At 51.1% G+C, this 12,960-nt stretch overlaps 1 protein-coding gene across 1 annotated transcript in view; it reads right to left on the bottom strand.

Moving 5' to 3' along the window:
- Positions 1 to 12,813, bottom strand: part of PTK7 (protein tyrosine kinase 7 (inactive)) — a 79,416-nt gene extending 66,603 nt beyond the window's left edge. The window contains exons 1-4 of the mRNA XM_064360379.1: positions 12,779 to 12,813; positions 12,070 to 12,142; positions 11,685 to 11,898; positions 10,972 to 11,622 (exon numbers count right to left, since the gene is read on the bottom strand). Of these exons, the coding sequence (XP_064216449.1) occupies positions 10,972 to 11,622; positions 11,685 to 11,898; positions 12,070 to 12,142; positions 12,779 to 12,813 (973 nt within the window). The remainder of the gene's footprint in view (positions 1 to 10,971; positions 11,623 to 11,684; positions 11,899 to 12,069; positions 12,143 to 12,778) is intronic.
- Positions 12,814 to 12,960: the final 147 nt, after the last annotated feature.

The following is a 12,960-nucleotide window of genomic DNA, read 5'->3' on the forward strand; positions in this document are numbered from 1 at the left end:
CACCATGTTGGCCAAGCTGGTCTCAAACTCCTGACCTCACGTGATTCGCCTACCTCGGCCTCCCAAAGCGCTGGGATTACAGGCGTGAGCTACTGTGCCTGGCCCACCATAACTCTTAAAAACTTTTAAGATGTGTACAAACCTCTGAATGGGCCATTGAAAATGTTAACCTTGCTGTATTGTAACAGAAGTGGGGGTGAGGGGAGGGGAACTGGCAATCTCGGATGCAGAAGCCCAAAAGATCTCTCCAAGTATAAGTTATCTGCTCTTTACATAGAAAGAGCAAAGGTTACTACTCCCCACTCTGACTCCTAAACCTACCCAGAGTTGTCTCGTCTGCAAAATCCACTCCCCAACACTTACACTCCTCTGAGGTACGTTGTATGCAACATTTCATAGCACAGGAACACCTGGACATACAAGAACTCTTAACTGGAAGGCACAAGAGGGACTGGCACTCTGGTCTCAGCTCTCTACCTTTGTTTTTTGAGACAGGGTCTCTGTCACCCAGGCTAGAGTACAGTGGTGCAATTTTGGCTCACTGTAGCCTCGACCTCCCAGGTTCAAGTGATCCTCCCACCTCAGCCTTCCAAGTAGCTGGGATCACAGGCATGTGCCACCACTGCTGGCTGATTTTTCTTCTATTTTCTTTTCCGTAGAGATGGGGTCTCGCTATGCTGCCCAGGCTGGTCTCAAACTCCTGGGCTCAAGCAATCCTCATGCCTTGGCCAAAGTGCTAGGATTACAGGCGTGAACCACCACACTGGCTTCAGCTCTACTCCTCATCAGCTCTGTAGTACTGGGTGGATCATACTTTTGTGCCTCAGTTTCTTTCCCTGTCAAAAACTCTCCCTCCTAAAACACAGCACCCTTTGCACAAAGAGAATTATGCCCTAATACCCATATCACCAGTTGATCAAGTCTAAACACATCTGTGCCCACACACTAGAGACTCCAGAAGAAAATGCAGCCCTTAGATTAAAGGGCTCTCCATAAACCCGGGGTAAGGAGAGCCTGTAAGGTGTGGCAGAAACAGGGCTGGAGGTGCCACACTGGGTGAGCCTCAGCCAGGGCCCTCCACGGTCTTCTGTTCTGAAGTTGAAGCCCAGCGAGGAGGACGAGACTCACCCATGGTCACACGAACAGTTTCAGGCAAATGTGGAAGGAGAGTCCCTGTCTTCTAACAGTTCCTCCTGGCGCCTCCTCATGCTCAAGAGATATGGACATCACCAGGACACCCAGCACTGAAGCTCAGCAAGACCCAAGACCCGCCTTTGGGATCGAGGTCTTACCACTTCTCTTGAAGGAAGGAATTCCTCTAAATCAGGAATGCCCACACACTTTACCTGGAGACCCTACTGTCCCCAGGGAGAGAGAACACGGGAGACAGGAAAACTGAAAGCTCCTTAATAAAATGTGAAATAAACTCTGCGGCCTACTCTTCTCAAGGACTCAGCCAGCCTTCCACACCAATTATCATGTAAGGCTAGGAGCCTGTATCTGCAAGACAGGAAAATCCTCTCACAGGGAAAGGAGCCCAGAAACAGGCCAAGACCTCGGCAGCCGCAGAAAATCAATGTGGAGTGGGTATAGCAACGGGGCCCCAGCCTCACAGGCTTCTCCTATTGTATGTTACAGGCAGGACTGCCCCATCTCACCGCCATAGGAGGCAGAACAGTAGTGAAAAGGGCTCATGTGAAACATAACATTAGAACACAGGCATCAAAATCATCTTGGCCCACTGGCTGGGAAACAAAGAGCCACTACTTGCAAGGCCTTCACGCCAATGGAACAGCCACATATGACTGCACAGGTCATGCACTGCTCAAGATGTCTGACCAAAGCGTCAACACTGAAATACTTCCTGAGGCCTAGAGCAGGGTTGCATCTACCTGGAGGAAGGGGTACTTTTCTTTCTTTCTTTCTTTCTTTCTTTTTTTGAGATACAGTCTTGCTCAGTTGCCCAGGCTGGAGTGCAGTGGTACAATCACATCACAGTTCACCTACTGTAGCTCTGACCTCCCAGGCTCAAGCAATCCTCCCGCCTCAGCCTCTGAGTAGCTGAGACTACAGGCATGTACCACCATACCCAGCTAGTTTTTTTTGTATTTTTTGTAGAGACAGGGTTTCGTCTTGTTGCCTAGGCTGGTCTCGAACTCCTGAACCCAAGTGATCCACTTGCCTCTGCCTCCCAAAGGGCTGGGATTTCAGGTGTGAGCCACTGCACCCACCACCACTGGGAGTACTTATTTGTAATGTGCACAAAGGTACTGTACGAGCTAGCTGCTGGGACACCTCAGCAGTTCCAAAAGCAGACAAGCATTCTCTTCATTGCCCCACCATCCCCCCAAGGAAGAGACAAAAAAAAAGCCAAAGTGTCTCCTGGAGGGGAGGTCGGGCATGCTAGTGCCCACGCCAGCCCCCATAATCACCCCCAGGGAAAGCCCACTGTCCCTGGCCACACAGAAACTCAGGAACCTCCCCACAGCATAGACAGAAGTTCCCACAAATTACACAGAGTCGCTGACTGGAGAAACCCCACAGACATCCAGTGAAGACAGAAACCCCTCCCTTGGGTATCATAAAAGTCTGCCTAGGCTGCAAGAAGCACAGTTCACTACCCACTCCCTGAGAACCTCAGCATGCCAGGAGAGGCGGTGGCCCTGAACCAGCACCGACCCATCCCTTGGGAGAGTCTGCTATTGAAACAGAGAGAGGGAGAATTCCCACCAGGAAAATGTGGCTGTGTGTGGCTCCCACATTTCTGGGCTGCTGTTGGAATACTGAGACCTATTTAGAAAACCCGTGCTTTTGAAGGAGGAAAACATATCTTTTTTTTGAGACAGAGTTTCGCTTTTGTTGCCCAGGCTGGAGTGCAACAGTGCAATCTCACCTCACTGCAACCTTCGCCTCCCGGGTTCAAGTGATTCTCCTGCCTCCCAAGTAGCTGGATTACAGGGATGCACCAAAATACCCAGCTAATTTTATATTTCTAATAGAGATGGGGTTTCTCCATGTTGGTCAGGCTGTAATCCCAGCACTTTGGGAGCCCAAGGCAGGCAGATCACAAGGTCAGGATAGACCAGCCTGACCAATATGGTGAAATCCTGTCTCTACTAAAAATACAAATTAGCTGGGCATGGTGGTGTGCGCCTGTAGTCCCAGCTACTCGGGAGGCTGAGGCAGGAGAATTCCTTGAACCTGGGAGGCAGAGATTGCAGTAAGCCAAGATCACTGCCTGGGTGACTGGAGCGAGACTCCATCAAGAAGTAAAGAAAAGGAAATACAGAAAAAGAATGAAAGGAAGGAAAGAAGGAAGGAAAGAAAGAAAGAAAAGGGAAGGGAAGGAAGGAAAGGGAAGGAAAGGGAGAAAGGAAGGAAGGAAGAAAGAAAGAGAGAGAGAAATCTGAGAGAGAGAGAGAGAGAGGCCGGGCTCAGTGGCTCACACCTGTAATCCCAGCACTTTGGGAGGCTGAGGCGGGTGGATCACCTGAGGCCAGGAGGTCGAGACCAGCCTGACCAACATGGTGAAATCCTGTCTTTTTTTTTTTTTTTTTTTTGAGATGGAGTTTCGCTCTTGTTACCTAGGCTGGAGTGCAATGGCGCAATCTCGGCTCACCGCAACCTCTGCCTCCTGGGTTCAGGCAATTCTCCTGCCTCAGCCCCCTGAATAGCTGGGATTACAGGCACGCACCACCAAGCCCAGCTAATTTTTTGTATTTTTAGTAGAGACGGGGTTTCACCATGTTAACCAGGATGGTCTCAATCTCTTGACCTCATGATCCACCCGCCTCGGTCTCCCAAAGTGCTGGGATTACAGGTGTGAGCCACCGTGCCCGGCCTCTTTTAAAAAAAAAAAAATATATATATATATATATATATATATATATACACACACTATATATATACACACACATATATATATAAGAAAGAAAAGAGAGAGAGAAAAAAAGAGAGAGAGAAGAAATAAGAAAGAAAGAAAGGCTGGCTGACCCCTCAAAGGGAAACAGCTGGCCAGGATGGTCTCTAGGAAGAGCCATCAGGGCTAGCCAGAGAGGCTGCTTCCCAGGGTTCACCCATATCCAGAGCTGAAGAGCATTCATTATATCACAACATCACAGGGCCAGCAAGGCAGGGAACAGCATCACTTGCATTGTGCTGATTAGGAAACTGAGGCTTGGAAAGGTTAACTAACAAGCTCAGGGTCATGTGGGTATGCAGCAATTGAGCCAGGACCAGAATACAGAAAAACTGGTGTCATGGGTCTATAGATGTCTCTTTTCTTACTTCGTGACTCATGGCTGCTGTGTGATATTGGAACAGAACCACCCAGGTTTTCAGAATCCTGGTCTAATGACTTCACCTCACTCTGAGGCAGTCACCACTGACTATATCTATTCAGCAACCTCAGGTCCTCTCTCCTCTCTGAAGCCCTCCCACCCCTCATTTGCTCCTACATCTCAGACTTACCGTCCCACACATTCTGGAATGTTCTACTCTACTTAGCACTTTACCAAAGGGTGTCTTTCATACTTCATCTGATTCACGTTTCTCCATCTTGTCTTCTTCCTGCCTTCCGCTCCTCCTCAGACAGCTTCACCCAAGAAGACACTCAAGCACTTTGAATGAACTCCCTCCTAAGCCCCCACTATTAATACTACCCTCTTTCTCAATATCACACCTCCATTTCAGACTGACAAATTCTCCTATGGCTACCCAGTGGTTCTCAAACTTAAGTGTAGGTAAGAATCTCCACGAAGCTCTTCATACATGCAGTTTCCAGGCTGGGTGTAGTGGCTGATGCCTATAATCCCAGCACTTTGGGAGGCCAAGGTAGTCAGATCATGAGGTCAGGAGATAGAAACCATCCTAGCAACATGGTGAAACCCTGTCTCTACTAAAAATACAAAAATTAGCCAGGTGTGGTGGCACACACCTATAGTCCCAGCTACTCAGGAGGCTGAGGCAAGAGAACTGCTTGAACCCGGGAGGCAGAGGTTGTAGTGAGCCGAAATCGTGCCACTGCACTCCAGCCTGGTGACAGAACTAGACTTCATCTTAAAAATAAAATAAAATAAAATAAAAAATAATTCTGATGGTCAGGTCTGCAGTAAGGCCCAGGAAACTACTAAATGGTGACCTGCCCTCTCACTATACTCTCCACTCTACATTTTTGAGAAACACATTGTCTACACCTTCCTAATATGTGACTTACAATCCCTACCCCACGACTCGGGACCTTGTTTTCAGAAGTTACCTACACACCTAAACCTGTGAGTGCATATCCTGCTTATCAAGCCTTACACTTCTAACAGGGGCTTGGGATCTGCAGGACACCTGGTGGATGACGCTCTAGTCACCTGAGCATTCACTCAATACATACCCCAGCTAATGCACACAGCAGATGAGAGTTCAGCAATGTAAAACCAAGCAGCCAGAGGGGAAAGGCGCCTGTGTGTGTCAGTCCTTCGAACCAAGCTTCCTCCCTACCCCGCTGCTGTTTGGGTAACATTACTGGGCGGGAAATGGCCTAAATGCAGAGAAGAAAAGAGGATGGAAAAAGTGACATACTACAGAGGGCTTCCTCAAACCACTGATTAGCTGTGGCTCTAGCGCCAGCTCCACCAAAGCGCCAGGGGGCTCAGCAGTGAACTCAGAGAGTTCCAGCATAAGACTCTAACCAGCTACAATGGCAGAACTTTCACACCCCCAGGAAAAGGGTCAGGCAGATGAGGACCAGAGCAGGAATCAAGGAGAGGGGCAGGCGGCAACTCCAGGGCAAGGCGAGGGCCAGCGCCAGCCACTGTGGCCCCAAGCCTGTAACCCCACCACGTGGCTCTGGCCAGGGGTACTGCCCGGGTACAGCAGCAGACAGGCATGCCACTGAGGTTAGGGAGAGCAGAAGGAGGTTGAGGGATGCAGGCCAAGGACATTCAACCCTGTTTAATGACCCTTTCTGCCATCAGGAAAACACCAAAGACCGAATCCCTGGCCCCAAACTGCTCTTGGCTCCAACATTAGAGGCTGAACGAGTCAACCCCTGTCCCAGACGAGTCTCATAGAAGCTGCATTGGCTTAAACACAAACTCACACAAATCCCGTCGCTCCGAATGTGAAATGCTCCAAACACTAACAACACTACAACTGTCAAAGCCCAGCGGAGACATGCCTCCCTTTATGAAGCAAATGTATTCCTGAAAAGTTACCTGCCGACCAAATTTCTGCCTAACAAATCCAGTTTCTCAACTGGCTTTGGTTATAAAATCAGACGTATTCTCCTCTAGGAAAAGCTGAGGTTCCGAGAGGAGCTAAACATCACGCTGAATGTTGCAGACTTTCTAGAGTCACACATTTAATGGGGACATTTCTTGACAAAAATCTAATTCAAATTAAACCCAAAGGAGGTAATTTTTAAGTGTACACATCATCCCAAGGAGTGTTGACATGAACTAAGTTATTTAAAGCAAATCTTCAAATACTGTGCAAGATCTCAGCTCCCAATGTGTACTGTTGCAACAGGAAAGCTCTGTGCCTTGAGTTTCTGTGTAAAGAAGGATGCCTAGGCCAGGACTTCTAGAACTCTGGGGTACATAGTCACCTGGGATCTTGTTAAAATGCAGACTGTGATTCTGATTCATGCTCTCAGGAACACTGATGCCATGTGGTCCCGGGTCTTACTTCAAGTAGCGCAGTTATAGAGACTCTAGGCCCCTACACAGTTCTCTGAGAAAGGAACTTGAGCACCAGTTTTTAAGCTGCAGTCAGCTTCATATGTAGCAGTACTTGCCCATGCACAGAAGTTGGAGAAAACCAGAAGCCCCACCACATCAAAACTCAGGAAAGCCACCACCAAAGCCAGCCAGCCAGCCCAGGATCAGGGAAGGAAGCTCTGATCCCTGGATTTGGTCATGGTAGAGCAGGCACAAGGAGGAACAGGCAACCCCAACCCAAAGAAGCTGGAGAAGGTGCAAAAGACTCCCAATGCCTAGGATGCACAGGGGATATTTAACTCCACCCTTGATCATTCTGCCCTGCACTCAAATGGTTCATTCACTTTTTAAAGAAACCTACATAAGGATTTGTTATATGGGCTGGGTGTGGTGGCTCACGCCTGTAATCTCAGGACTTTGGGAAGCTGAGGTGGGCAGATCACCTGAGGGTAGGAGTTCAAGACTAGCCTGACCAACATGGTAAGATCCTCTCTCCACTAAAAATACAAAAATTAGCTGGGTGCGGTGGTGCACATCTATAATCCCAGCTACTCGGGAGGCTGAGGTAGGAGAATCACTTGAACCCGGGAGGTAGAGGTTGCAGTGAGGCAAGATCACACCAATGCACTCCAGCCTGGGAGACACAGCAAGACTCCATCTCAAAACAAACAAACAAACAAAACACCTATATAAGAACCCATCATAAATAAGTACTATTCTAAACTTTATGGGGGAGCCATTCAGTAAATTAAAACCCAACAGGGGCAAAAACGTGGAAGGCGTTGCAAGAATGACAGTCCAGACGTTCTACAGGTGTCAACCCTTTGACAGGAGAGATAGGACAGCTTCAGGGAAGAACAGGCGGTGGGGGTGGGCAACAGAGAGACAGGAGAAGGCAATGTACACCCAGGGACTGACCCAAAGGAAAGGAAGAACGGAGAAAGACAGGTATGTGTTAGGAGATGGCAATTAGTCCAGTTGGACTGGAATGGAGGGTTCCCGTAGGTGAAAAATGTCCATTGTTGGGAATGACTGTAATGCTGAAGGTATCTTTGAAGCACACCACAGAGGGAAGACCAAGAAAGAAAGCAGTTTTTTATATACACAAATATATATATATATATATATATATATATATATATTTTTTTTTTTTTTTTGAGATGGAGTCTAGCTCTGTTGCCCAGGCTGGAGTGCAGTGGCATGATCTCAGCTCACTGCAACCTCCGCCTTCCGGGTTCAAGCAATTCTCCTGCCTCAGCCTCCTGAGTAGCTGGGACTACAGGCTCGCGCCCCCATGCCCAGCTAACTTTTGTCTTTTTAGTAGAGACAGGGTTTCTGCTCCTGACCTCAGGTGATCCACCTGCCTCGGTCTCCCAAAGTGTTGGGATTACAGGCATGAGCCACTGCACCCGGCCTACTTCAATATATTTAATCCTCAGCACAACTCCAGGGAGCTCCCCTTTACAGAAGAGGCTGAGAGGCTAAGAGGTTTGTCCAGGGCCACAGGGCCTGCCAATGAGTCTGAGTTGCTGCTGTGCCAGATACACTCCTTATCCCTGAGCCTCACATCCCTCAATAGAGGATCAAAAATATTTGGGGAATATAAAAATAAAAAACAGTACAACAATAAAAAAGAACACAAATTAAAGAACAATGCAACAGTTATTTATACAGTATTTCCACTGTAATCGGTATTACAAGTGATTTATAGATTTTTTTTTTTGAGACAGAGTCTTACTCTGTCATGCAGATTGAAGTGCAGTGGCACAATCATGGCTCACTGTAGCCTCAATCTGCTCAAGCGATACTCCCACCTCAGTCTCCCCAGCAGTTGGGACCACAGGAGCATGCCACCATGCCTGGCTAATATTTTTTCTTTGTAGAGGTGGAGGTCTCATTATGTTGCCAGAACTGGTCTCGAGCTCCTGGGCTCAAGCGATCCTCCTCCCTCTGCCTCCCAAAGTGCTGGGATTACAGGCGTAAGCCTGGCCCTTAGAGATGATTTAAAGTATATGGGAGAAGCTGGGAATAGTGGTTCATGCCTGTAATCTCAGCACTTTAGGACACTGAGGCAGGAAGATTGCTTGAGCCCAGGAATTTGAGGCTGCAGTGAGCCAGGACTGTGTCACTGCATTCTAGCCTGGGTAAAAGTATGTGGGGAAGTTGCATGTACGTTATATGTAAATACAACACTATTGTATATAAGAGACTTGAGCACCCTCTGATTTAGTTATTCTCAGGGAGTCCTATTCCAATTCCCTGCAGATGCTGAGGAAGGACCGTACTTCATCTCCATTGCTTGCACTCTGTCCACCACTCAATGCTGCTCTGAACACCAGGAGTTTGAGTATATCATTTGACAAGTGACGTGAAGAGCACCCTCGCCCTGCCACCATACTTCCCAACAGCTGAGAAAAGCCATCACTAATAAAAGCAACTCCTAGGCCTGAATTACAGGCTGCAGAGCCTTAGGAATCTGCAGACAGCCTATCCCAGAACATGAGACTCAATGTCCCTAAAGAAACAAGAGCCTGGAGGAAATATACCAGGGAGGGGATGGAAATGGGGATGAGGAAGTGACCACAACTGGCTGTACAAGAGGTTGGGGTTAAGAATCCCAAGTTTCAAACGTCAAGCCTCTTCCCCCTCCTCCTCCACCATATTTATTACAACACCATCTCAGTGTGGAAAGTAACTCAGCCATTTATGGCATAATTACCCAGACTTTAAAATGGTCTAATCCACAAGCCTAGTCAGCCTAGGTTCCTTACTCCAGCCTTATTAACAGTGGGATCTCACTACAACTCCAGTTAATTACACAGTCAAACAATGAGATGGAAAAATCTACTGTGATCTATTAAAAAATCGTTGCCCCCTGAAGTCATGTGTCTGGGGGTGGGTTGAGTCCCAGGATTTCACTAGAAGACAGCAGGCGCCTCGGCCTCCGCTGAAATTGTTTACAGCACATGGACAGGTTCCACCACAAGGCACATTTGGTGGAACTGATTTAAGGCTCTCATTAAAATGTTCCTTTGTTGAGCACAAGACATACCCCCACCCCTGAGGAGACTACAGACCTCCTGTCCCAAGTCTTCAGCCTGCCCTAACTTCCCCCAACAGGATCCCCCCTCAACACACACACACTAACAGCAGTCACCAGATTAAGTCAATTAACATCAGAGTCATCTTCTCATGGAAAGAATTTAGGAATGTAGCATTTGTTGAGCAAGAGCCCCATCTTCACCAGAATCTCCCCCTGACTCCAGAACTCTGAACAGCAGCAATGAATGCAGCCTCATTGGGCAGACCCACACACCAAAACCCAACCAGGAGACCCAGGAGGCCTGTGAGCTTCGGCTGCTGGCCCAGATGGCTGGGCCCCCATCCTGGCTGTACAGAAAACTTCCATACTTCCTCTGGGAGCAGATGTGGATTCTGCCATGAGCAATAACCACCACACACATCACAAGAAACACGGGCAACTCCAGAAACACCACCTCCAAATCCCTGGAGCTTGCTCTCTTTCCTGGGTTACATTTACCTCTCCTTTTACAACTGGGGGCAGGGGAGATGTTGATTCCACCAGCACCAAAACCCCTCCACAGCTGGCAGGCCAGAAGGATGTCAGAAAGGCAATTATCTATTCATGCCGCCTTCAAAGGAGGGGGAAGGTGATCACTTAGGACAGGTCTCCCGGACAGAGCTCCCCAAGAAGCAGCTGCTTCGAGGACCACAGAAGAGTTTGTGTTTTGGAGGGTGGGGGGCTTTATTTCCAGTCCGGGCTGTTTGGGATGTGAGGGTGGCTTAGTGCTTTCCTGTAAGGCACTTCAACACCTCAGTGATGACTCTTAGGTGTGACCAAGCCAGGAAATAAAAGCTGCGGGGGTTGGGGTAGCCGTGCTGTCTGCCCTAGTGATGAGGGCCACACCCTCATTAAAATGCTAAGCACCCCCCCCCGCCCCCCGCCCCGCAAGAAAAGCCAGAATGAGCTCTTTTGGCCTTTCTGCTCTTAGAAAGATTTCCTTCTCTCTGTGAGGACAGCCAGGATGGAAATCCAGGAAGGAGCAGAACAAACCCCGTCCGCACCTTTGCAGGCAGGCCATGCCCGATTTTGGCAGCGGCCTTCGCACATTAGTCACCGCGACAGCCTGGGACCCTCTGCTCCCCGGATTCGACCCTGACACGGAGTGGGCTCAGGGTTCCAGCCCAGTAGCTAGAGGCCATGGGGCAGCCCCTAATTCTTCCCTTCTTCCGCCCTCACCCGCAGGGCCATCTGGGGTCCCAGTTTTGCCCAGGAACTTGGAGGGGGGAAGCCAGGAGCGTCGGGTAGGCGTAGGTAACAAAGCTCCGGGCTTTGCGCGCCGCAGGTCTGTCCGGCATCGGGCCCCAAACCGGCCACTCACCTGGGCTGAGCCTGCTGGGGGGGCTCCCTTTTCCCCATCACACCCCCCATGGTGGTTGCGGGTGGTCTTTTCTTCCCCGACAAGAAAATCTCCATTTGGGCCCGAGAGCCAGCAACTCCCGGTAGTTCTCGAGCAAACTCTCGGCTCCGACAGGAAAACTCCGTGAAGCTGGAAACGCGTCCCCACGGCGCGGGTGGGAGGGACCCTGACCGAGTCCGCGGAGGCTTCGCCAACCTCCCGGCCCCCGGGCTCTTTGAGCCCTTCCGACGCGAGCCTGCACCCCCAGCGAGCCTCTCCACCACTCCAGGGCCGCTCCAGTCGCCCAAACCCATCTCCCCGGGTGCCGCCTTTTGCCCACGGACTCCCGCGCTTCCCAAGCTCCGTGCCCCCAGCTCTAGGGGACTCACCGCCCAGCAGCTGCAGCAGCAGGACGCTGAGCAGAGGCAACCGCCGGGGTCCGGCCGGGGATCCCCGCGCAGTTCCCATCGCGGCGGGCTCGGGAAAAGGAGCTGAGGGCGCACGGCAGGCGCCCAGACTGCGCTCCGCGGCGGGCACAGGAGGCGGAGCGCACCCGAGCGCGGGCGCCGCAGCAGCAGCCGCAGCCGGAGCCCGACCCTGAGGCGTCCCGAGTCGGAGCCGCGCGCGCCCGGTACCTCCGAGTCCTTGCGCGCCGCCGCAGCCAAACCCCGCCCCACGACGCCCCCTCCCCTCCGGCCCCCGCATGGCACTCCCCCTCGACGCCCCCTCCTCTCCGAGGCGGGGAGGAGCTCAGTCGGGGGAGGAGTCTGGAGAGGGATGGAGAACAGAAAGACCAAGGCTCAGGAGAGCACAGGGGACCTGAGCGAGGCAGGGGAGTGTATGCTGTGCCCACCACCAACTCTCCAGGGACCCAGGAGAACCCAAGTGACTTGTGCGATTCCGTAGATCCTGGGGAGAATGGTCCATTCTGGGCTTACCTGGAGGCTCTGGCCAACAGTTCCCCCAGAATTCTCCAGGCTGGGGCAGGCGAAGAGGTGGGCCCCGCCCACTCTTCAGCAACCCAAACTTTTATGGGAGACCCAAAACAGCAGGGTGTCCTTAATGTCCCCAAGCAGGGTAACCTGAAGATGCTTTGCAGCCCGAAGAGGGGCTGAAGGGTGCATGACTGGGGTCTGCTTTAGCTCTAGACCAATCTGAACCCAAAGGTAGAAACATGCTGGGCTCTGAAAGCCAGGCTGAAGTCTGCTAAACTGACAAATTCATCCCAAGTCCATCTCCAGGCAGTCTGGGCTGTGTCAGGGTATGGCCAAGTCTCCAGCTGTGGGGAGGCCCAGCACAACCCTTGTTCCAGGCACCCCCCACCCCCAGTGCCACCACCCCCACATTCTTTCTTTGTTGTGAAAGCAGCAAGGGGTGTAGGAGGCGGGTCAGTAGGAGTCAAGCTTTAGAAGATGGGCCCCAGCTGCTGCTCAGGCCTCCAAGATATGCTGAGAGGGGATGGATAGTGCCTTGTCTCCCCTCTGGCTCCAGAAAGCCCCCCAGGCCTGCTTAGACATCCCTTCCCCCAAGCAGCTGGGAGGCGTAACAGCAGCCACAGAGGGCCTCACAGCCAGGAGAAGTGGCGCCAGGACTTCAGGGTCCTGCCACATGGCCACCACATGTCCCCGACAACCCAGTTCACAGCACCTTCTCCATGGGTTGTGGGCCTCCTTCTTCCCCATCCCCCAGATGCCTTCCTACAGACCCTGCTGGAGATGATACAAACAAGAGGGGGAAGAGAGGAGAGATCCAAGAATCAACACTCCTCCTGCCGCCCCATCCATCACTGCCCCTCACCCTCTGTGAAGGGCCCCAACACAAGCCCTGCT

The sequence above is a fragment of the Aotus nancymaae genome, unplaced genomic scaffold, assembly GCF_030222135.1.
Source record: "Aotus nancymaae isolate 86718 unplaced genomic scaffold, 86718_ANA_hifiasm-v0.15.2.pri h1tg000040l, whole genome shotgun sequence".
NCBI classification, from domain to species: Eukaryota; Metazoa; Chordata; class Mammalia; order Primates; family Aotidae; genus Aotus; species Aotus nancymaae.